This window comes from Thalassophryne amazonica, chromosome 18 (assembly GCF_902500255.1).
Source record: "Thalassophryne amazonica chromosome 18, fThaAma1.1, whole genome shotgun sequence".
In the NCBI taxonomy this organism is placed as follows: domain Eukaryota; kingdom Metazoa; phylum Chordata; class Actinopteri; order Batrachoidiformes; family Batrachoididae; genus Thalassophryne; species Thalassophryne amazonica.
In genome coordinates this window covers 64,853,503-64,878,597 of record NC_047120.1, presented here as the reverse complement: position 1 = coordinate 64,878,597, position 25,095 = coordinate 64,853,503, and the positions used below count along the sequence as shown (strand labels likewise).

The 25,095-nt window shown below is 39.0% G+C and overlaps 1 protein-coding gene across 1 annotated transcript; it reads right to left on the bottom strand.

Moving 5' to 3' along the window:
- Window positions 1-9,926: 9,926 nt before the first annotated feature.
- LOC117531357 (ras-related protein Rab-37-like) lies at window positions 9,927-24,823 on the bottom strand. The gene is made up of 9 exons (XM_034194435.1): window positions 24,587-24,823; window positions 15,253-15,363; window positions 14,769-14,810; window positions 14,587-14,653; window positions 13,170-13,222; window positions 12,925-12,990; window positions 12,653-12,709; window positions 12,481-12,557; window positions 9,927-10,327 (listed from the first exon to the last, which is right to left on the bottom strand). The coding sequence occupies exons 1-9, from the start codon at window positions 24,740-24,742 to the stop codon at window positions 10,225-10,227; spliced, it is 732 nt and encodes a 243-aa protein (XP_034050326.1). The 5' UTR covers window positions 24,743-24,823; the 3' UTR covers window positions 9,927-10,224.
- Between the last annotated feature and the right edge of the window lie 272 nt (window positions 24,824-25,095).

Below are 25,095 nucleotides of genomic sequence, written 5' to 3'. Positions count from 1 at the left end.
ATTAAAGCTCTGTCTGGGTTTTTGATTAATTAATAAGCTGGAGTGGAAGATTGCTGCTAATCCTCCGCCTCGGCCCGTGCTACGAGCATTCTGGCAGTTAGTGTGACTCGGGGGTGTTGACTCATTTAAACTAACATATTCATCCTGCTGTAACCAGGTTTCTGTAAGGCAGAATAAATCAATATGTTGATCAATTATTATATCATTTACTAACAGGGACTTAGAAGAGAGAGACCTAATGTTTAATAGACCACATTTAACTGTTTTAGTCTGTGGTGCAGTTGAAGGTGCTATATTATTTTTTCTTTTTGAATTTTTATGCTTAAATAGATTTTTGCTGGTTATTGGTGGTCTGAGAGCAGGCATCGTTTCTACGGGGATGGGGTAATGAGGGGATGGCAGGGGGAGAGAAGCTGCAGAGAGGTGTGTAAGACTACAACTCTGCTTCCTGGTCCCAACCCTGGATAGTCACAGTTTGGAGGATTTAAGAAAATTGGCCAGATTTCTAGAAATGAGAGCTGCTCCATCCAAAGTGGGATGGATGTCGTCTCTCCTAACAAGACCAGGTTTTCCCCGGAAGCTTTGCCAATTATCTATGAAGCCCATCTCATTTTTTGGACACCACTCAGACAGCCAGCAATTCAAGGAGAATATGCGGCTAAACATGTCACTCCCGGTCCGATTGGGGAGGGACCCAGAGAAAACTACAGAGTCCGACATTGTTTTTGCAAAGTTACACACCGATTCAATGTTAATTTTAGTGACCTCCGATTGGTGTAACCGGGTGTCATTACTGCCGACGTGAATTACAATCTTACCAGATTTACGCTTTGGTAAGAACAACAATTTAAGAAACAACATAATTTATTACAACCCTTGAAAAATGTCAGCTATCTATTTTATAAACACTACCCAATCTAGAGCACGTGGATCCCCACGGGCAACACGCTATTACAGTGTGTACGAGCCTACAGCTGAGAAAGGAAAAAGAAAATATTAAGAAGACAATTAAAGCTTTTTTCCAATTGATGTTAAATTTTTTTAATAAGTAGGAAGCCACAGAAGCTCAGTAATAATAATAATAATAATAATAATAATAATTATTATTATTATTATTATTATTATTATTATTATTATAATATCAGGGGTGCACATAACTGACAGTGTTGCCACAGTTACTTTGAAAAAGTAATCCAATTACTGATTACTGATTACTCCTTGAAAAAGTAACTTAGTTACTTTACTGATTACTCAATTGTAAAAGTAACTAAGTTAGATTACTAGTTACTTTTTTAGTTACTTTCCCCAGCTGCCGACAACAACCCACCTCAACATGACAATACCTGTTTTGCCAAAACTTACTTTATAGTCACCCTTTCTTAACTTCAATGAAAATAAATACTTGTTTTATAAAAAGTAAAATAAAGACCTCTTTCTTGACCTCATATTTAACTGTTGACAGCACTGTAACAGTAAAACTTGCAATTTCGAACCTACATTGTTTATAAATGTAACTATTAAATTTATTCTAGCATTTTTCTAACATTTAAATTCTCTCTAAATATTTTACTTGTCGAAATTAATATTATTTTAAGTAGTATTAGTAGTTGTAGTAAAAAAAGGCTTCAAAACTGGACCTTTAATCCAGGGGTGTTGTGGGCAGGGGGGCAAATCCCACCCCCACGCCCCCATTCCATCTGGATTCGCCCCTGCTTTGGCGTTTGAGCACAAAGAATAGATAACATTTATTTATGCAGAAAACATGACCAGATTTACAGGTAAGAAAGTTTTATTGCGTTTTCACATCATGTGGTCCTCAGAAAGAGACTTTAGGTGCATTTGAGTGGAAAATAGTGTTAGTCGTTGACGCGTCGCGGAGGATCAGCTGTTTTTAACGACCAGATTGTTGTGTGGGCCACTGAAGAGGAGGTACTGCTGGCCCACCACCACAAGATGGCGCCCTGCTTGAAGTGCGGGCTTCAAGCACGAGAGGGCGTCGGAGCGACCAGGAGTGACAGCTGTCACTCATCATCCGTACCAGCTGTCACTCATCCACTACTCATCACCACCACCATAAAGGCCGGACTGCAACTCCACCTCCCCGCCGAGAAATCAGCTACCATTCAGGTAACCTTCTCTGCTGACTTAACACTGACTAATAGTCTGAACTTCTTTGCAGCCGTTTTCCTGTGGGTGTTGCCTTATCTGTGGGATTGGTGTTTTGTGTGATCAGCGACGGCTTCGCTTCACACCCCAAACCAGATAAGTGGTTAAACAGGAGCTGCACGAGTGTGTGATTGGAGGTGGAGGTGCTCCCTCCAACACTGACTGTGGGATTACCGAGTGTGCGAACTCACACTCATCAGGACTGTTTCTGTTCTCTGCCAGCAGTACCGGGTCTGACTGCTGAAGACAGCGGCCACCTGGGGCGCAGGGCTTGACGGCTCCGGTGTTCTTCAGCTCCGTTGGTGGTGGAAGCTGTGTGGGATCCGGCTCTTCTCTTGCCAGGCGTCTTCTATCGTCGAGCCTGCCCATACGTCACCTGGTGTATGATTGACAGTCACCATATTGTTATTGTCTGTACGTCGTTGTGCGATTCACAACATTAAATTGTTACTTTTGGCTTATCCATTGTCCGTTCATTAACGCCCCCTGTTGTGGGTCCGTGTCACAACACTTTCACAACACAGATGCGGAGCGGCTCAGCTCAGAATTCTAAATAAAGGAAGAAAAAAAGTATAAAAATGTCTTTGTAAAGCTCAGTGCAGGTGTGTTGATCACCGCGCTTTAAGAGGTGAGGACGAGTCGAGCAGCTGCAAAAAACCGTGGATGAAAAGCTCACAGCTCGCTTAAAGTGGGCAGTTCAGTTGAACCCCGACCTCCTGCCCACGGACCAAGTTTAATGCTGCTATCGACCCACAATGAAAAATAATAGTAACGCACAGTGACATGGAGAAGTAACTTTAATCTGATTACTGATTTGGAAAGATTAACGCGTTAGATTACTCGTTACTAAAAAAAGTGGTCAGATTAGAGTAACGCGTTAAGTAACGCGTTACCGGCATCACTGATAACTGGTACTCATGGTGCGCGTGTGCACTAAACATCATTGATGCAAAGCAGAGGGAAACACTTTTCCTACAATCTGTCATTGCTTTCCTTGTGTTTTCTGCTGCACATCATTTATTTTTAGCACACACACGCACCATGAGTAGCAGTTATGTGTGATGTTGTTAATCTACTATCCATACAAAGTGTTCTGAGTTAAAAATGTGTTTATTTATTTTATTTGTTGCAGCAAAGTAATCAAAAACACATTTGGCAGTGGTGTTACAATATATTCAGGCCACAATATGAATTCTTTTATATTACAAACTATATCAAACCTGCAATTCTGAGTCAGTGCAATAAACGATCAATATGAAACAGTGAAAATGCTTATAAGTCATTGCATAAAGTTCTTTATGTGACAGTTAAACCTGATTCTGGAGCTGCTGCACACACCATTATAAACTGGTGGTTGAATGACCACACAGGTTTACACCATATATATTAAATTTTCAAAGCTAAATTTAACCCTGAGCACTGAGTTTCAATTTCTTTAGATAGCCACTCCTGATTGATGTTCACATGGATGTAAATATAAATACAGTTGATTTGTTTTGGTGGTGAATTTGCTGCATGCAGTCCAAAAAACATACAACCATTCTTGAAAAACACAGCTTATAGTTAGACCATGAAAGTCAAAGTAAAACAACCAATGCAATAAAATACAGTCAGGTTCTGACAAAACACACAGACTAAGCAAGAAATAAATAAAAATTTCTCTGGGATCCCTTCAGCACATCATGATAAACATAAACATTTTCATTGGAAAATAATATGCATACAGAAACCACCCATCTACAACCCCTGGCAAAAATTATGGAATCACCGGCCTCGGAGGATGTTCATTCAGTTGTTTAATTTTGTAGAAAAAAAGCAGATCACAGACATGACACAAAACTAAAGTCATTTCAAATGGCAACTTTCTGGCTTTAAGAAACACTATAAGAAATCAAGAAAAAAGATTGTGTCAGTCAGTAACGGTTACTTTTTTAGACCAAGCAGAGGGAAAAAATATGGAATCACTCAATTCTGAGGAAAAAATTATGGAATCACCCTGTAAATTTTCATCCCCAAACTAACACCTGCATCAAATCACATCTGCTCGTTGATATTGACCCTATGTGTCTTTTTGCAAGGAATGTTTTCACAGTTTTTGCTCTATGGCAAGATGCATTATCATCTTGAAAAATGATTTCATCATCCCCAAACATCCTTTCAATTGATGGGATAAGAAAAGTGTCCAAAATATCAATGTAGACTTGTGCATTTATTGATGATGTAATGACAGCCATCTCCCCAGTGCCTTTACCTGACATGCAGCCCCATATTATCAATGACTGTGGAAATTTACATGTTTTCTTCAAGCAGTCATCTTTATAAATCTCATTGGAACGGCACCAAACAAAAGTTCCAGCATCATCACCTTGCCCAATGCAGATTTGAGATTCATCACTGAATATGACTTTCATCCAGTCATCCATAGTCCACGATTGCTTTTCCTTAGCCCATTGTAACCTTGTTTTTTTCTGTTTAGGTGTTAATGATGGCTTTCATTTAGCTTTTCTGTATGTAAATCCCATTTCCTTTAGGCAGTTTCTTACAGTTCAGTGACAGACGTTGACTCCAGTTTCCTCCCATTCGTTCCTCATTTGTTTTGTTGTGCATTTTTCGATTTTTGAGACATATTGCTTTAAGTTTTCTGTCTTGACGCTTTGATGTCTTCTTTGGTCTACCAGTATGTTTGCCTTTTCCCATGTTGTTTGTATTTGGTCCAGAGTTTAGACACAGCTGACTGAACAACCAACATCTTTTGCAACATTGCGTGATGATTTACCCTCTTTTAAGAGTTTGATAATCCTCTCCTTTGTTTCAATTGACATCTCTCGTGTTGGAGCCATGATTCATGTCAGTCCACTTGGTGCAACAGCTCTCCAAGGTGTGATCACTCCTTTTTAGATGCAGACTAACGAGCAGATCTGATTTGATGCAGGTGTTAGTTTTGGGGATGAAAATTTACAGGGTGATTCCATAATTTTTTCCTCAGAATTTAGTGAGTCCATATTTTTTTTCCCTCTGCTTGGTCTAAAAAAGTAACCGTTACTGACTGCCACAATTATTTTTCTTCATTTCTTACAGTGTTTCTTAAAGCCAGAAAGTTGCCATTTGAAATTACTTTAGTTTTGTGTCATGTCTGTGATCTGCTTTTTTTTTCTACAAAATTAAACAACTGAATGAACATCCTCCGAGGCTGGTGATTCCATAATTTTTGCCAGGGGTTGTATCTATCTATCTATATCTATATATATATATATATATATATATAGATATATACTTCTGATTTCCAGTTGTAGTTATGCACCTGTCTAAATTAAGTTACTGAGTTCTGCAGCTTATAGTCCTGACTTTTTTTTTACACAGTCTATTAAACCTACAAATTAATTTGTTTATTATATAGTCACTGTTATTCACTTTACCTCATTTTGCCAAACCATACTATAATGATCAAAGTGTATGCATGTGGTGATCTCACACACACAACGCCCACACACATACACACACAACAACAACAACAACACTCACATAAACTCAATGCATACCCAAATATACACAGATCTTTAACAAGGCTTAAAGGCCTTTGTCCTTTGTGACATCAGTGAGGGGTTGCAGTGCATCCAGAAAGTATTCACAGCACTTCACCTTTTCCACATTTTGTTATGTTGCAGCCTTATTCCAAAAATGGAGTAATGTTTTCCCCAAAAGTTTTTACTCACAACACCCCATAACAACAACATTTTCCTTTTTTTGGGGGGGAATTTTTGCAAATTTGTTAAAAATATAAAACAAAAGTCACACTCTTTGTTCAATACCTTGTTGATGCACCTTTGGCAGCAGTTACAGCCTCAAGTCTTCTTGAATATGATGCCACAAGCTTGGTGCACCTATCTTTGGGCAGTTTGGTCCATTCCTCTTTGCAGCTCCATCAGGTTGGATGGGGAGCGTCAGTGCACAGACATTTTCAGATCTCTCCAGAGATGTTCAATCAGATTCAGGTCTGGACTCAAGGACATTCACAGAGTTGTCCTGAAGCCACTCCTTTGATATCTTGGCTGTATATTTAGGGTCATTGTCCTGCTGAAAGATGAACCGTCACCCCAGTCTGAGGTCAAGAGCACTCTGGAGCAGGTTTTAATCCACGATGTTTCTGTACATTGCTGCATGCATCTTTCCCTCAATCCTGACTAGTCTCCCAGTTCCTGCTGCTGAAAAACATCCCCACAGCATGATGCTGCCACCACCATGCTTCACTGTAGGGATGGTGCCTGGTTTCCTGCAAACATAACACCTGCCATCTTGTCCGGTCTGACAAGACAAAGGGTTCAATCTTTGTCTCTTCATGGCAAACACTGTGAATACTTATGTACATGTGATTTCTTACTTTTTAAAAATTTTAATACATTTGCAAAAATATAAAAACAAAAAACTTTCACATTGTCATTATGGGGTATTGTGTGTAGAATTTTGAGAGAGAGAAAAAAAAGAATTTCATCCATTTCAGAATAAGGCTGTAACATAACAAAATGTGAAAAACGTGAAGCGCTGTGAATACTTAAATAATACCTAAATAATAATAAACTAGATGCCAATACTTTTCCAACAAGGTATTACTTGATAGAAGTTTTACTTTTGACCTGAGGCCAGCTTTGACCTTTGGTGCGAACCTTAAAGGTCAAGGTTGATCATATAATAAATGGCTCCTGCACCCTGAAGCTTCCTGCATATTTAGATGTTAGATATGTTCAGTTTCTTCACATGCAGCAGTCGTCCTCTATGTCCACATGTCATTTTGCTGACTTGGTTTGTTTACAGTTTTTTGTAAAGCCGTTTATTTATGTTCTGAGAGTTCAGAAACAGACTTTAGATTTGAATATTTTATCTTTGCAGACTGATTCTCAGCTCAGCCTTTCTGTGGCTCAGGACCTTTTTTTGCAGAAAATATCAGGGCTTTTGTGGCTTTTCTTAAATCGTGTCAGCACAGTTTGTTCTGGTTCTGTGGACTGAACGTTACATAAGGCTGCATGCAGCCTGTCACACTCATCTACATGATATACAACATCTGCCTTCAGGACGTTTCACAAAATGAGGAGCACTTCAACAGAACGTGTTCCCCTTCAGGCTGATGTCAGTCTGCATGTTGCAGCATCTCTTTTTAAAGCGGCTTACAATTCCATCCAGAGTGCATCATCAGAGATGATTCGATTAAATCTGAGGCTTTGGTAAAATCCAGAGAGCTGCAGGTGCAGGAAAGAACAAAGGATCAACTATGTCTAATTTATCCTGTTTGTGGTGAATAAGTTTTTCTTATATGAGAATTAAATGGAATTAAGTCAGAACATTTGGATTTGATGCATTCTGGTTTTAAACAGCATATCACAACAACAAAAAAACCACATTTAGCCACCTGTAGCAAAAACATAAATGCCGTCTTTAAATACTTTTCAATGACTTGTAATTACATATAATTTAAATAATTTATACTACTTGATATGAATGGGGTCAAATTGTGTGACATCATTTTATGGTTACATACGATTGATGCTTCATATGAAACATCTCCACAACAATTTTGTGTGTGTGTGCATGTGTGTGCAGAAATAACACTGCTGCAAGTCATAGGCCGAAAAAGCTCATTTTAGACTTTTGTGACATGTTCATGAAGTCCATATGTGAACATCTGCATGCTGTGGAGCTACGTACGCCCACTGAGATGATATGCATTGATGTTCACCCCAAAGGGCGCGTGGCAAGCAGCAGATCATTTCCATTTAAAGCGGCAGGCACAGAGACAGATATTTTTGCAGATACCTGAATATAATTTTATATTTAGGAAATATCACCTCTTTGTCTACAGGATAAGTTTTGTTCTAAAGTTTAATATCTCTTCTTCTTCTTCTACTGGCTGTTCCCATTAGGGGTCGCCACAGCAGATCAATCGTTTCCTTCTCACCCTGTCCTCTGTATCTTCCTCTGTCACACCAACCACCTGCATGTCCTCTCTCAGCACATCCATGAACCTCCTCTTTGGTCTCCCTCTTCTCCTCCTGCCTGGTGGCTCCATCCTCAGCATCCTTCTCCCTATATACCCTAGGTCCCTCCTCTGCACATGTCCAAACCATCTCAGTCTCACCTCTCTGACTTGTCTCCAAACCGTCCCACCTGAGCTGTCCCTCTGACATCTTCATTCCTAATCTTGTCCATTCTCATCACTCCCAAAGAGAATCTTGACATCTTCAGCTTTGCCACCTCCAGCTCTGTCTCCTGTCTTTTTTTTAGTGTCACTGTCTCTAAGCCGTACAACATAGTTGGTCTCACTACTGTCTTGAAAACTTTACACTTCCCTCTTGCAGATATTCTTCGGTCACAAATCACTCCTGTCACCTTTCTCCATCCACTCCACCCTGCCTGCACTGTCTTCTTCACCTCTTTACCACACTCTCCATTACTTTGAACAGTTAACCCCAAATATTTAAACTCATCTACTTTCACCACTTCTACTCCTTGTAACTGCACTATTCCACTGGGCTCCCTCTTATTCACACACATGTACTCACGGTCTTGTGCCTACTGACTTTCATGCCCCTTCTCTCCAGAGTTTATCTCCACATTACCAGGCTAGACCAAACTTGCTCTCTACTCTCACTACAGATCACACTGTCATCTGCAAATATCATAGTCCATGGAGACTCCTGTCTGATCTCATCCGTCAACCTGTCCATCACAACTGCAAACAAGAAAGGACTCAGAGGTGATCCTTGGTGTAATCCCACCTCCACCTTGAATGAGTCTGTCATTCCGACTGCGCATCTCATTACTGCCACACTGTCCATGTACATGTCCTGCACTATCCTGACATACTTCTCTGCCACTCCAGACTTCCTCATACAATACCACAACTCTTCTGTTGGCACCCTGTCATAAGCTTTCTCTCAATCCACAAACATGTAATGTAACTCCTTCTGTCTGTCTCTATACTTCTCCATCAGTATTCTTAGAGCAAACATTGCATCTGTAGTGCTCTTTCTCAGCATGAAAACATATTGCTGCTCACAGATGTTCACCTGTTTTCTAATCCTAGCTTTTATTACTCTTTCCCATAACTTCATGCTGTGGCTGATCAACTTTATGCCTCTGTAGTTACTGCAGCTCTGCACATCACCCTTGTTCTTAAAAATAGGAACCAGCACACGTAGTCTCTACTCCTCTGTTTCAGTTTCAGTTTCCTCACTTGTCAGCACATTACCATCTGCAACTTTTACCACCCTAACTTGCTGCACATCCTTTCCAGCTCTGTCCCTTTGTCTGGCCAATTAGTACAAGTCCTTTTCTCCTTTGTTACTATTCAACTTCTTGTACAGCTCCCTAAATACCTTTTCCTTAGCTTTTGCCACTTCTCTTTTCACCTTACGCTGCATCTCCTTGTACTCCACTCTACTTTTTTCATCTCTCCAACTATGTCAACTCTTTTTTGCTAACTTCATCCTCCTTATGCTTTCTTGGACATCTTCCTTCAAGTCTCCTTGTCTTCTTTCTTCAGATGTCACACCCAGTACCTTCCTTGCTGTCTCCCTCACCACATCTGCAGTACTTTTCCAGTTGTCCAAAATTGCTTCCCCTCTGATCAGTGCCTCTCTCAAATGCTCACTGAATATCACACAACAGTCTTCGTCCTTCAGCTTCCACCATCTGATGCTTGGTTGAGCTCTCATTCTTTTCTTCTTCTTCAAAGTTTGTCTGTTGGTTATTTTTTTTTGTTGTTTGTTTTTTTGTACTATTTTTAAGACACCTGGTGATCAATACTGGCTTACTGAAAAAAGCATAATATGTATGGCCCCTTTAAAATATTAAGTGAGTTATAATTAACATTTTGCAAAGGAAAAAAATATATTTGAGAATTTGCATTGGTGATCTTCCTGCTTTTAATTTAGAATACATTTAAAAAAAAAATTGGCACTGCAGCTAGTTATTAAAACCTTCTCCCACTCAGTGTGTGTGGGTGAAAATATCTTCATCAGGAGCGATGGGACAAGGAGGAGGAGAAAGAGGAGGAAGAAGAGAGATTCAGAAGTAGCTGCAGCAGCTTGACTTCTTCTGAGATTCAATGTATTCGTGAATCTGGAACTTGGGTTCACTGGGGTGCTGGACGGCCCGATGTTTCAGTTCCCTGAGGGACATAAGGAGATGTGTCAGACTGCTGGACCCTGTAAACGATTCATTAACACATAGAAAGTACTGATGCAGAATCCAGAATAAAGTCTGAGCAGGAATCGCTCTCCTTCAACCATGTCACTGTATCGTGGTTGTAGCATAAATAAACTCTGTTAGAGTTAAACAACTTGATTTAACACTACAATAGCAATGATTTATCATTATAATAGCACTGATTCAAAACTATCATAGTGTTGTTTTAACAATATGATAGAGCTGATTTAAGACTACAAGACTAGTGTGGATTTAACACCATGATAGAGTTGATTTAACATTATAATAGTGTTGATTTAACACTGTGATAGAGCTGAATTAATATTACAAAAGTTTTAATTTAACACTATGATAGAATAGAATCAACATTATAAAAGTGTTAATTTGATGATTGCATTGATTTAATACTATGATGGTGATGATTTATCACTATTATAGCATTAACGCTATGACAAAGATTATTTTACACTAAATATCTGATTTTATCATGCTCCTGCCCATGATGGGTTCATGTCCTAGGTTTTGGGTTCTCCAGGTTCTGAATCTTCAGTGTTTTATTTATATTATGTCAGGTTGCCATGGTCATGCTTCAGTTGTGATTGGTTTTGTTTCTTTTAGTCTCTGTGTGTCTTTCCTTTGCCACATATTTAGTTTTGCTTTGTTTATTCTTTGCTTTCACTCTTGGTCCCTTATGTTGCTTTAGTCTCTGTTTATCACATTTATTATATTATGCTTTAGTCACAGGGTTTTATTATTATTTATCTTCAGTGTTGCTTATGTGATTATGTTCCATTTGTTATTCATTGCATTTTCTGTTTATCAGTAGTCACTGGGTTTGTTATTCTCTTTTATACCAGTAGTTTGTTTGTCATCATGTATTGTATTAATATTTATGTCTCAGTCAGTATCAGTTCCATCCTAGTTTGATTTTATATTAGCTTTCTTGTTTTTTCCCCTTTTCTAGACTAGTCACAGTATTTCTTAGTTTTGCCCCTTTAGTTTTGCTCATGTTAATTATTTGTTTGTCTTGAGCACTTCACATTTTTCAGTTAGTTTTTCTGTCACTTACTTCTCTTGCTTTGCACCACTTTGTTTTTGCCCTCTCGCACTCTCTTGCCTTTCTTCCCTCTTCTTTGATTGACACACACCTGCTTGTTGAACCCATTAAACCTCTTTTGAACTCTATCAGTCGTGTGAGTTTGCAGTTGTGTCCATACAGTTTGTGTCCTGCCTGATAGATTTAATAAATAAACACAACACTGATTTATTGTACTATGAGAGCATTAATTTAACACTGTTATAGTTTATTTAAAACCATAAGAGTGTTGATTTAACAATATGACAGAATTGATTTAAGACAAGTCTAGTGTTGATTTAATACTATGATAGAGTTGAATTACCATTATAATAGTTTCAATTTAACATTATGATGCAGTAGAATTAACATTATTAAAGTGCTGATTTACCACTATGATTGCACTGATTTATTATTATTATAGTGTTGATTTATTACTATCATAGCATTGATTTATCATTAGCATAGTCTTGATTCAAATTAACACTATGGAAGAGCTGATTTAATAAATAACCACAACACTGATTTACTGCAATATGATGCCATTAATTTATCATCATTACAGAGTTTATTTAAAACCAAGATAGTGTTGATTTAACAAAATGACAGAGTAGATTTTACACTGTTTGGAATGGGACCATGTGGTCTCACTGCACTCAGTTTAATTTTGTAAAATTTATTTTGCTTTTGTAAAATAAAGGTAACAATGTAAGTCTGTACTTTATTTTGAAATATTGTGGAGCAGAAGCATGAAGTCACTGAAATGGGAATCCATGAAGTACTCTCATGCAGAGTAAACCTGCTTAGGTGTGTGTGTGTGTGTGTGTGTGTGTGTGTGTGTGTGTGTGTGTGTGTGTGTGTGTGTGTGTGTGTGTGTGTGTGTGTGTGTGTGTGTGCATTTTACTTTCCTAATTGTGGAGATAAAAATGTGCACAGAGACTGAAGCATTTTTTATCTCAGCAAAAATCTGCCTTTTGCCCAGAAACTTTAAAACCCTTCTGAGTCTTTGCAAAAACATACAAAGTCCTACGGTTTCCTACTTGGCCACAGCAGTGAAGGCCAGCTCCACATTGACACCCGTCTTTGCACTTGTCTCCATGAAGGGAACAGAATACTCCTGAGTACACGAACAGAGATCAAAGGGCAGTGATAAAAAAAACTGAATCTGTTCTCAGGAAGAGCTCATCAGTAATATTTAAATAAAACTCTCACTTTGGCGAGTCGTTCTCCTTCATCTCTCCTGATCGCTCGCTCACTGCTCATGTCCCCCTGAGAGACAGTCAAAAAGAGGAGCGAGAGTTAAACTTGGACCTAAAAATGAGTGCTCCTTTTTAATCCTCTAGACCCCCCCCCCTCCATCACATTTTTTCTTTTTTTCACTGCACCTGCAAGTCCTGCACCTCTATGCAAGCATCAGAATCACGGCTAAAAGTCGGAAGAATTCAGTAACGTTTCGTCAACACATCAGTGATATTTCTCCTCACCTTGTTGCCCAGCAACATGATGACCACGTCGCTCTGCGCATACTCGTGGATCTCTGTGAGCCAGGCCTGAAACAACACAGACAGGTGAAGGGATCCATCTAATGCTTGGAACATGCTTTTATACAACAACAAAAACATTACAACTGTCGACTGATCAGCAAAGCCACAAGTATTTTTTAAAGTCTGTTTCATCTAAATGACTCAGGTCCACTTGTTTCTAGTTTAACGATGGAGCCCAGACTTACCCTAATGTTGTCGAAAGAGGATTTGCTGGTGATGTCATAGAGGAGAAGTAAAGCTTTGGAGAGAACCACAGAAAAAATGATGAGAGAACATAAGCCACAATTTAAAAAAAGGAAATAAAACACTGCTTTCCAATAGATAGATAGACAGATAGATAGACAGCCTGTACTCAAGGTTCTTGAAATGGAGCAATATCACCATCTAGTGAAAAGTTACCATTAATGCAGGTATAAAAGAAGAGCCAAGTGTGTGTGTGTGTGTGTGTGTGTGTGTGTGTGTGTGTGTGTGTGTGTGTGTGTGTGTGTGTGTGTGTGTACACAACGTTTGTTCTCTTCTCGTCCCAGGACGTTTGACTAATTTCCACAAACATTGATATGTAGATGAAGTTCAACCCCAGAATTGTCCTTAAAGGGTTTGTTCTAGTAAGGTCATTGGAGTCAAAGCTCAAAATACAGATTTTTTTTGTTGTTGTTGTTTTAACTCTGATAAGCACCAGACCTGGCACTCATACTTTCTGGACATCATTAGCTAGGTCAAATTTGCCAAAAGTCAATCACTGGAGTCAATATCATGTCTGTTTGTGTGTTTGTTGGTCTACTCCTGCTAGGTCCTTTGGCTGATTTCTACCAAACTTGGTATGCGGATGAAGGTCGATGCCAGAATTGCCCTTAAAGTGTTTATTTTGGCAACAGTCAAGGTCAATGGGATCAATGTCATGGAATGTGATTTTTAACCCTATTTGCACAAAATTTGGCTCACATACACTGGTGGATTATGGCAATGATGTTTGAAAAGGTCAGCAAAAGGTCAATCATTTGGACAAAGGTCAAGGTTATTGTGATCAAAGGTCAGATTTCTGTGAATGGTGTTTACCAGAAAATACTGATCGTAAAAAACAAGCTGACCATGTCCTTATTGATGTTATAGCCCTCCAAATTATCTGCCACAGCATTAGCATCTTCATCATTACCCATGGATACTATTTCCAAGTATTTGTAAACATAAGCTTTTTTATTCCATTTTAGTTATTATGCAATTTATTTTATTTATTTTTTCCGATTAATAATATGCAAAAGTAATTGGGGCTATTTTTCAAATCTACATTTCTTACGCTGTGTAAAGTAAGACCCTTTGGCTGCTCCCTTGTTTTCATTCCGGGCTGCTACAGCAGATACGATGTGGATTTGCGTGTTGAATTGGCCCAAGTTTTACATCGGATGCCCTTCCTGACACAACTCCACATTACATGGAGAAATGTGGCAGGGGTGGGGTTTGAACCGGGAGCCTTCCACGCTGAAACCAAGTCCACTAACCACTTGGCCACCACCCCTGGACTTTTTATGATGTGTGTGTCTGGTAAAAAGTTTTATTCTTGATTTTTGGTCCTGTCAGTCATTAAGATAGGTTATAATTATTCACCATGTGCGTCTCTGTAATACGCATGTGTCACACTCCTGAACCGTTCCTGTCCCGCCGTGTCCCAAATCTGAAATAGAGAAAAACACATAGCCTTCATTCATCCTCGCTCTGCTTTTGGAGGAAACTACGATGCTCCAAAAACAGGAAACGAGAAACAGAAATGAGCTTGTTTATTGACCGACCTGTAGTTTGACCTTCACGTCATCAACAGTTACAACTTTGTTCTGACACAAACAGAAAGAGAGATCACCAAGGGAAAAATGGTTATTTATACAACTTTCAGTCCAACTAAAATCACAAATGTACACATTTTTAAAAATCTGAGAAATTATTTGTGCATGTTTTCATCAGTGCTTAAGTTTCGTTAAAAGCTTTTAATATCAATATCACCCAAAATTTCTCATGTCATAAATGTATAAAATTGGTAACATCAAGGTTTTTTAGTCAAAGCTAATAGGGTTTGTGATCCAAAGTTTGTGTGTGTTGGTTGGAGGCTGCTGATTAGCTGTTAATCAGCAACATTAACCAATGGGAGGCCACTGATCATTAAAAGCTTCAAACAAAGAGATTTTGAAAATAAAATATTTCAGTCGACTTTATGAGAAGAAACTCTCAGACACACTAGCAATCTCATGAAGCGATCCACAGATGTGTTGGTGTACCGACCGTGAAGCCGACGCCCACTGTGGCGGAAAACGAGCCTGGGATGAACTTGCCCTGATCAAACTGCACCAGGAGAGATGTCTTCCCCACACCGCTGTCCCCGACAAGGATGGTCTGCCACAAAACACAACAGACCGTGTGTGTGTGTGTGTGTGTGTGTGCAGTACATGTTCATTTCAATTTAATTTGAATATAAATGATTCATTACAATAAACAGCAATCAATTTTAAGGGAAAAAAAAATCACAGAATCTCATCCAGGAGCTGGTTACTGAAGTTTTACATTTGAAAAAAAAAACATTTAGTTTTAGTCCATTATGCATCATGTGAAAATCCTTACAAGGTTATGAGGTTTATTTATTGTCATTGTACAACCCCTGGCAAAAATTATGGAATCACCGGCCTCGGAGGATGTTCATTCAGTTGTTTAATTTTGTGGGGAAAAAAAGCAGATCACAGACATGACATAAAACTAAAGTCATTTCAAATGGCAACTTTCTGGCTTTAAGAAACACAATAAGAAATCAGGAAAAAAAACTGTGGCAGTCAGTAACGGTTACTTTTTTAGACCAAACAGAGGGAAAAAAAAATATGGAATCACTCGATTCTGAGGAAAAAATTATGGAATCATGAAAAACAAAAGAACGCTCCAACACATCACTAGTATTTTGTTGCACCACCTCTGGCTTTTATAACAGCTTGCAGTCTCTGAGGCATGGACTTAATGAGTGACAAACAGTACTCTTCATCAATCTGGCTCCAACTTTCTCTGATTGCTGTTGCCAGATCAGCTTTGCAGGTATATAGACATGAATATAATGTCTTTTATTGACGGTAGAAAGAGGAAGAACAGAACAGAAATGACGCATATTTGTGTCATGACATTCTCCGTGCATCTGGACGTTGTCCATGCGTCGCTGTTTAGATGGGGATATTCCAAATGATACCAGTGACCATGTATACAGGAGTAACTGTCTGCTTAAGCATGTAAACGGGTTATTCCTAATGATACAGAAACCGGAATATTGACCTTAACCCGAATATTAACAGCATGTACGTACTCTTCATCAATCTGGCTCCAACTTTCTCTGATTGCTGTTTCCAGATCAGCTTTGCAGGTTGGAGCCTTGTCATGGACCATTTTCTTCAGCTTAAACCAAAGATTTTCAATTGGATTAACATCCAGACTATTTGCAGGCCATGACATTGACCCTATGTGTCTTTTTGCAAGGAATGTTTTCACAGTTTTTGCTCTATGGCAAGATGCATTATCATCTTGAAAAATTATTTCATCATCCCCAAACATCCTTTCAATTGATGCAATAAGAAAAGTGTCCAAAATATCAACGTAAACTTGTGCATTTATTGATGATGTAATGACAGCCATCTCCCCAGTGCCTTTACCTGACATGCAGCCCCATATCATCAATGACTGCGGAAATTTACATGTTCTCTTCAGGCAGTCATCTTTATAAATCTCATTGGAACGGCACCAAACAAAAGTTCCAGCATCATCACCTTGCCCAATGCAGATTCGAGATTCATCACTGAATATGACTTTCATCCAGTCATCCACAGTCCACAATTGCTTTTCCTTAGCCCATTGTAACCTTGTTTTTTTTCTGTTTAGGTGTTAATGATGGCTTTCGTTTAGCTTTTCTGTATGTAAATCCCATTTCCTTTAGGCGGTTTCTTACAGTTCGGTCACAGACGTTGACTCCAGTTTCCTCCCATTCGTTCCTCATTTGTTTTGTTGTGCATTTTCGATTTTTGAGACATATTGCTTTAAGTTTTCTGTCTTGACGCTTTGATGTCTTCCTTGGTCTACCAGTATGTTTGCCTTTAACAACCTTCCCATGTTGTTTGTATTTGGTCCAGAGTTTAGACACAGCTGACTGTGAACAACCAACATCTTTTGCAACATTGCGTGATGATTTACCCTCTTTTAAGAGTTTGATAATCCTCTCCTTTGTTTCAATTGACATCTCTCGTGTTGGAGCCATGATTCATGTCAGTCCACTTGGTGCAACAGCTCTCCAAGGTGTGATCACTCCTTTTTAGATGTAGACTAATGAGCAGATCTGATTTGATGCAGGTGTTAGTTTTGGGGATGAAAATTTACAGGGTGATTCCATAATTTTTTCCTCAGAATTGAGTGATTCCATATTTTTTTCCCTCTGCTTGGTCTAAAAAGTAACCGTTACTGACTGCCACAATTTTTTTTCTTGATTTCTTATAGTGTTTCTTAAAGCCAGAAAGTTGCCATTTGAAATGACTTTAGTTTTGTGTCATGTCTGTGATCTGCTTTTTTTCTACAAAATTAAACAACTGAATGAACATCCTCCGAGGCCGGTGATTCCATAATTTTTGCCAGGGGTTGTATGTGTATGCAATGAAAATGATATTACACTCAGTTAAAAAGAAATCAATCCTGAGGACAATAAAAAGAGACTAAAACATTACAGTAGCATTCATGCACCCAATAACACACTAAGACATGTGTTCTCTATACAAATAAAATAAATATAACAGTATACTGAGTATTGCACAGATATCAGTAACTTCCTAAGTTATTGCATGTAATGTACAGTTGTTAGTTGTGTGTTTTAATGTGGTGATGGCTTTTGAATAAATCCTGTTCAGCAGTCTGGTGGTGTGTGTTCTGATGACCCTGTAACATCTCCCTGAGTAAAGAAGTTGGAATAAATGATGGATAGGGTTAGATCAGTCCTTAAAGATCTTTGTTGTTTTTTTGTTTTGTTTTGTTTTTGTTTTGTTTTTTGCAAACAGCGAGAGGTGAAAATCTTTCAGGGCAGGTAGGTGTGAGTTGATAATTGTTTTTGTGTGGTGTCTATGATTTTCTGCAGAGCCTTCAAGTCAGATGTGGAGCAGTTTCAGAACCGTACCGGGATGCCATATGTCAGAATGCTCTCGATGGACTAATGGTAAAAGGACACCAGCGCTTGCTTTGATAGGGTGATCTTCCCGAGACTTCTCAGGAAGTGTAATCGCTGTTGTGCCTTCTTAATCAAACAGTTTGTGTTTTCCACCCATGAGAGGTCTTCGGAGATGTGTGTGTGTGCCCTGAACTCTCTCCACTATTTCACTGTTTATCTCCAGCGGCTAGTGATTGTTTCTTTTCCTCCTGACGTCAATGATCAATTATTTTGTTTTCCTGGTGTTTAGTGCCAAGATACTGACTGTACACCAGTCTGTTAGTCTCTGAACCTCTTCCCTGTAAGCTGTCTCATCTCCACCACTGATCAGCCCCAACACTGCTGTGTCACCCACAAATTTGATTATGACGTGGGTATTATGGGAGAATGTACAGACATATACACAGAATACAAGAAAGAGCTCAAAACACAGCCTTGGGGAGCTTAGAAAAAGCAACAAGGCTACGCTCCTTTATTTGAAGGCACCCCAAAATTCAATAATGCCCAAACTTTGTTTCAATCTGTTCTTTAACTTTTGAGTTAATGTGATAATAATCTAAAAACCAAATAGATGAGATTATAATGCAGTTAAGTCTAAATATATTTGGACAAAGGCAAAGGATTTTATTATTATTATTATTTTAGTTGTTGATCACATTATATTAGAGCTGAAAACAAATCATCAATGTGAGCTCATAGTGCCTTAATTTGAAGGTAATTAATTCATGCAAATAAGGTGGTGCATGAAAGACAACGCGTGTGTGCATTCTTAACAGATCAAAAATACTCAGACAACAGATTTCAGGGCTGTTTTGTGTGTCCAGGTGTCATTCCCTCATTATTTCATTGACAAGTCAGTAGATAAATGTGCAGATGTGATATAAACATATTTTTCTAGCATATTTATTTGAGTTTGATGATATCAAATATTCAGAAATATAAAGAATGTGATAAATCTGTCTAGAGCAGGCTGTTCTTAAAAAGTGAGCAAGCATGAATAAGGGGCACAAGTGAGGGAAGCCACCAAGACACCTATGATAACTCTGAAGGAGTTGCTAATTCAATAACTTTTATTTGAAAAACAAAAAAGAAATAATCAATCCAAATTTGCTACAATATGTTTGGCAAACTGGAGATCAATTATACCTCTTCCATCTGTATATGTATTTATGTATTTATTGCCCTTTTCCATGATGATTTGAGGTCATTTCCAATATGTTAGCTTTTATACTCATAATAAAAGGTTCTGTGTGGTGCACAGTGAACTTTACAGTGTTAAATTTACACTGTTGTGAGTGCATTTAGTCCCATTCTAATGTTCAATTTACTCTTAGTGTTACATTAACACTGTCTATAAAAGTGTTGATTCAAGTTAATTAAAACTGATTTCAGTTACTTTACAGAACAACAGAGTTGATTTAACACTGTTTTGTATGGGACCACATGCACTCACTGCAGTGTTAATTTATTGTGCAAACTTTACTGAGTGAAACAATAACTCTTTGGAGGACTTTGTGCTCTCTGAGCATCCTCCAGGTTTTCCCATCCTGTTGTGATTGTGTGTAAACTTTTTGGGTGTGCTGTAAAGGTTTTCTGCGGCTATAAAATCTGTGCACGGTGAATGCTGTGCACTTGTCCTTTATAGAAATAAACATTAAATAAATCTAACCACGGCAGACATTTTATAACTGTCAATCGTGACTCACAATCTGCGTCACTGTACATTTGTGTTTCCAAGCAGCACAAATAACATTATCTTTATTGAACAGCTCACAATCACACTATGACTCACAAGCTGGAGGAGATAACCTTCAAGACAGCAAAATAAATGGAAAGCTGCATTCAAAAGCGTCCAAGTTAGTCATCAAGACCAGCAGGCGACACTTCATCGTTAAAGGTCTGTGAGGTAGCATCTCCACCTCCATGCGGAGCGCTGCCTACTGCGACACACAGACAAAGCGTCGTCGCACGGTGGGCCCGAAGCCAACAGTTACAGTGTCTCTGTCCGTGCTTTAGAAAAACTGAACATGAGACAGAGTCTGTGATGGATTTGAGAGCTCGGAAAACTGAGCAGCTTCATAAATGCCCTTTGATCTCATCGCTTCCCACAAGCTTTATTTTACAGGAAAGTGTCACATCCCAGAAACGGATGAAATAAAGACAAAAACTGTTTCACTGAAGTCTGATTTGACAACGTAACTTCGGTTTTCACTTTAAAATGATCTCTGCTGATATGATTTTATTTCACGTTGTGTATCGTGGACAATTTAAATCACTTAGTTTGTCAAAAAGCAACTCAGAGTATGGATTTGTAAAAACAAACCCCTTTATTCAGACATGGAATTTTGGTCTGAGTCCAGAGTCTGAGATCCACCAATTCCCTTCCAGCTGGAGAACTATTGCTGTCACTCACTTCTGACCTCTCAACAAAGAGCAGAGCAAGAACCTCTCTTTGACCTTCAGTGAAATGTCAGGTTCTATTATAGAGCTGCAAAGCAGCATCAGCTTCATGTTCAAGCTAAAGGTCACTCAAGGTTTTTGTATTTTTAAATTATGTCCTCTGTTTCTTTTAATGCAATCAAATTTTATTTACACATACATGATGAATTTTACAAATTGTTTTACAGAAGGGGGGAAAGAAGCCCTTTAATGTTCTTAGAAAAGCCCTGTAATGGAGTTTAAATGATAATATTTATTTTAAAAGTTAATAAAAAACATTTCATATGTTCAGTAATGTCCACAGCAAGCTGCAGGAAGAAGAACATCTATTATCTGCACTTTTTTTTTTTTGTCCTATGCATGGGTTCCATTTTACAGGCTCGCCTGTGCAGCCAGAATGTGACAGCACCTGCAGGGATTTGCAGCCTTGAGCTCTGCAGGATTTTTACAGGTTTTCAGTCGTGCCACAAGTGAGCACACGTGAAGGAGAGTCAGTGATGTTGCACATTTTGCAGAAAGCAGTGAATGATCTGTGTGGATGAATTATGAGCGATGCAATAGTGATCATATTTATCTTACATTTGAGCTGCAGGTCGGCACTGACATCAGACAGAGTGAGAGCAACAGATGCTCTGCTTGTTGATCAGCAGTGTGACAAATGTGTGGAAATCAACTTCCTGATTCCCAGCAGGATATAGTACCTTTCAAAGAAGCAGCAATAAAAATGTAATTTTCTATATTCATCAAACTTTTTTAAATACATCTGCACACGTCTTGTTTCGGCATTCTGATGGCCAACTGGGCTATATCTAAAACTGCTGATGTATTGTTGTTTTGTAGACCTTCTTGGAGGTGAAGTGGTTGTTAATGTCTGTGCAAAAACTCACTGGGTTGAGTGTATAATAAACCACTGAGATAAATTAACCCCCCACCCCCACCTGACCTACTCCCACCTCGCCACAGCACTATCATTGTCTCTTCATCCTCCACGTCTAATTTTCAAACATCTGTGAGCTTCCACCTAATTGACTTCAGTGTCTTGTGGGATTTTATGAGACACACTCATTTCCCATCTAACCTCTGTTACCATGGTAACAGCATCCTACTCCCTTTCCCACACATCAGCATCATTGCGACGTCACATCTGAAAACATAAAACAACAGCTACGCAGCTGAAAAAGTGAAAGCTTGAACCAAACTTTAAAATATCACTATGAGCTTTTTCGTTCAAACCTGGAAATGCAGCAGTCAAACAAACAAACTAATAAACAAACAATAAACCGAGAGGGAAAAGTTAAAAAAAAATCTTCTGAGGCAAATTCAGATCACTGGCCAGATTTAATCAACTCTTCACAGTAAGAAGGGTTAGTGTTAAAATTAACTATAGCAGAGTTAATTCTGAAAGAGTTAAATATTTGACTCTATTAGAGTTCAGTTGCTTTCAACATTATAGACAGTACTTTATCAGTGTTTGGCTTTATATATCTTACATAGTTGGTTTCCACATCTCAACCCAACACTTTAACACTGTTCCCAGGACCATATGCTCATTATCAGTGTTATTTTAACACTGGTGATTTTGCTCTGTAGTCATTTGGACATTGGCACCAGAGACATCAAGTTGGGTTTCAACCCATACCCTTCTGGTTATGAGACAAACATGATGTCATAGCAACTCTACGAAAAGCTCACAACATGAATCACAAGAGGTCCTTTTGTATATTTGTATTTGTCATTTGACTTTATTGTCAGAGTTAAAATGACTCCACTTTAGAGTTAAATAACACTTGTAAAGTGTTGAATCAACACTGACACGATTAACTCTCTAAGACTTTGAAAGTCTTTGAAAGTCTCAATGACAAAAGTGTTCAAATAGCACTTAAGTTATTTTTAAACAAAACTGAGTTCAAATCAAATCAAATCAATTTTATTTATATAGCGCCAAATCACAACAATCAGTTGCCCCAAGGCGCTTCATATTGCAAGGCAAAGCCATACAATAATTACAGAAAAACCCCAACTGTCAAAACGACCCCCTGTGAGCAAGCACTTGGCGACAGTGGGAAGGAAAAACTCCCTTTTAACAGGAAGAAACCTCCAGCAGAACCAGGCTCAGGGAGGGGCAGTCTTCTGCTGGGACTGGTTGGGGCTGAGGGAGAGAACCAGGAAAAAGACATGCTGTGGAGGGGAGCAGAGATCAATCACTAATGATTAAATGCAGAGTGGTGCATACAGAGCAAAAAGAGAAAGAAACACTCAGTGTATCATGGGAACCCCCCAGCAGTCTAAGTCTATAGCAGCATAACTAATGGATGGTTCAGTGTCACCTGATCCAGCCCTAACTATAAGCTTTAGCAAAAAGGAATGTTTTAAGACTAATCTTAAAAGTAGAGAGGGTGTCTGTCTCCTGATCTGAATTGGGAGCTGGTTCCACAGGAGAGGAGCCTGAAAGCTGAAGGCTCTGCCTCCCATTCTACTCTTACAAACCCTAGGAACTACAAGTAAGCCTGCAGTCTGAGAGCGAAGCGCTCTATTGGGGTGATATGGTACTATGAGGTCCCTAAGATAAGATGGGACCTGATTATTCAAAACCTTATAAGTAAGAAGAAGAATTTTAAATTCTATTCTAGAATTAACAGGAAGCCAATGAAGAGAGGCCAATATGGGTGAGATATGCTTTCTCCTTCTAGTCCCTGTCAGTACTCTAGCTGCAGCATTTTGAATTAACTGAAGGCTTTTCAGGGAACTTTTAGGACAACCTGATAATAATGAATTACAATAGTCCAGCCTAGAGGAAATAAATGCGTGAATTAGTTTTTCAGCATCACTCTGAGACAAGACCTTTCTAATTTTAGAGATATTGCGCAAATGCAAAAAAGCAGTCCTACATATTTGTTTAATATGCACATTGAATGACATATCCTGATCAAACATGACTCCAAGATTTCTCACAGTATTACTAGAGGTCAGGGTAATGCCATCCAGAGTAAGGATCTGGTTAGACACCATGTGTCTAAGATTTGTGGGGCCAAGTACAATAACTTCAGTTTTATCTGAGTTTAAAAGCAGGAAATTAGAGGTCATCCATGTCTTTATGTCTGTAAGACAATCCTGCAGTTTAGCTAATTGGTGTGTGTCCTCTGGCTTCATGGATAGATAAAGCTGAGTATCATCTGCGTAACAATGAAAATTTAAGCAATGCTGTCTAATAATACTGCCTAAGGGAAGCATGTATAAAGTGAATAAAATTGGTCCTAGCACAGAACCTTGTGGAACTCCATAATTAACTTTAGTCTGTGAAGAAGATTCCCCATTTACATGAACAAATTGTAATCTATTAGACAAATATGATTCAAACCACCGCAGTGCAGTGCCTTTAATACCTATAGCATGCTCTAATCTCTGTAATAAAATTTTATGGTCAACAGTATCAAAAGCAGCACTGAGGTCTAACAGAACAAGCACAGAGATGAGTCCACTGTCTGAGGCCATAAGAAGATCATTTGTAACCTTCACTAATGCTGTTTCTGTACTATGATGAATTCTAAACCCTGACTGAAACTCTTCAAATAGACCATTCCTCTGCAGAAGATCAATCAAATCAACTCTGAAAAGGATGAGATCCAGTTGTTGTTCCTTGACCCAAACAAACAACACAGAACAGCCACAAAAATGGCTAAAATCTTCAAGTGATCCTAAAGATTGGCAAAATAATCATAACAACAATAATAATAATGTACTATTAAAGTGCACCAATATGGGTGAGTTTTGGGACGATTTTGACCCACAACAATCGTGGAAACGAACCACCACAGCTGCATGAGGATCAGGACCACGGAGAGCGCCGGGTCTGTCAGTGACGTCAGAATGCGCTTTGAAATCAATTAACATTTATATATACGGTCTATGTTACACTCATGTATCAGATGACACTGTCGGTGTGTGCGCGCGCGTGTGCGATACCTTATGCACTAAGTCCTCGTCGTACGCGGGTACGGGAGGAGTCTTTGGCTGGCTGTCGGTGGTCTCCGTGGATGCGTACGCGCTGTCGGGCTGGATCTCCGGGTACGCCGTGGTGTAGCACGCCGAGATGGGCTCCATGGACTCCATGCGCTCCATCCTGTCGTGTTTACCCGAGCACACACACTGACGAACCGCGCACAGAACCCGTCAGTTATCCCAAGCTCCGCCTCTGGACTGACGGTGACACGACGAGGAGGATGCAGAAACGATGCGGGCGAGAAAAAGAGGCTGAGGCTGACTGCTTTCTTAACTTGCCGTTCTGTATTGCTGTAAATTTTAAATGTTTTGAAAATGTAAATACTGCAGCCATTCTAAAATTTGCAAAGAACAATCAAAACACACTTTATTTTTATTATCTGTCAGAATTTTATTCAATTAAATGCTTGATCTAGTTTCAGGGTGATAAATAGGGGAGGTGATGGTCTAGTGGTTAAGGTGTTGGGCTTGAG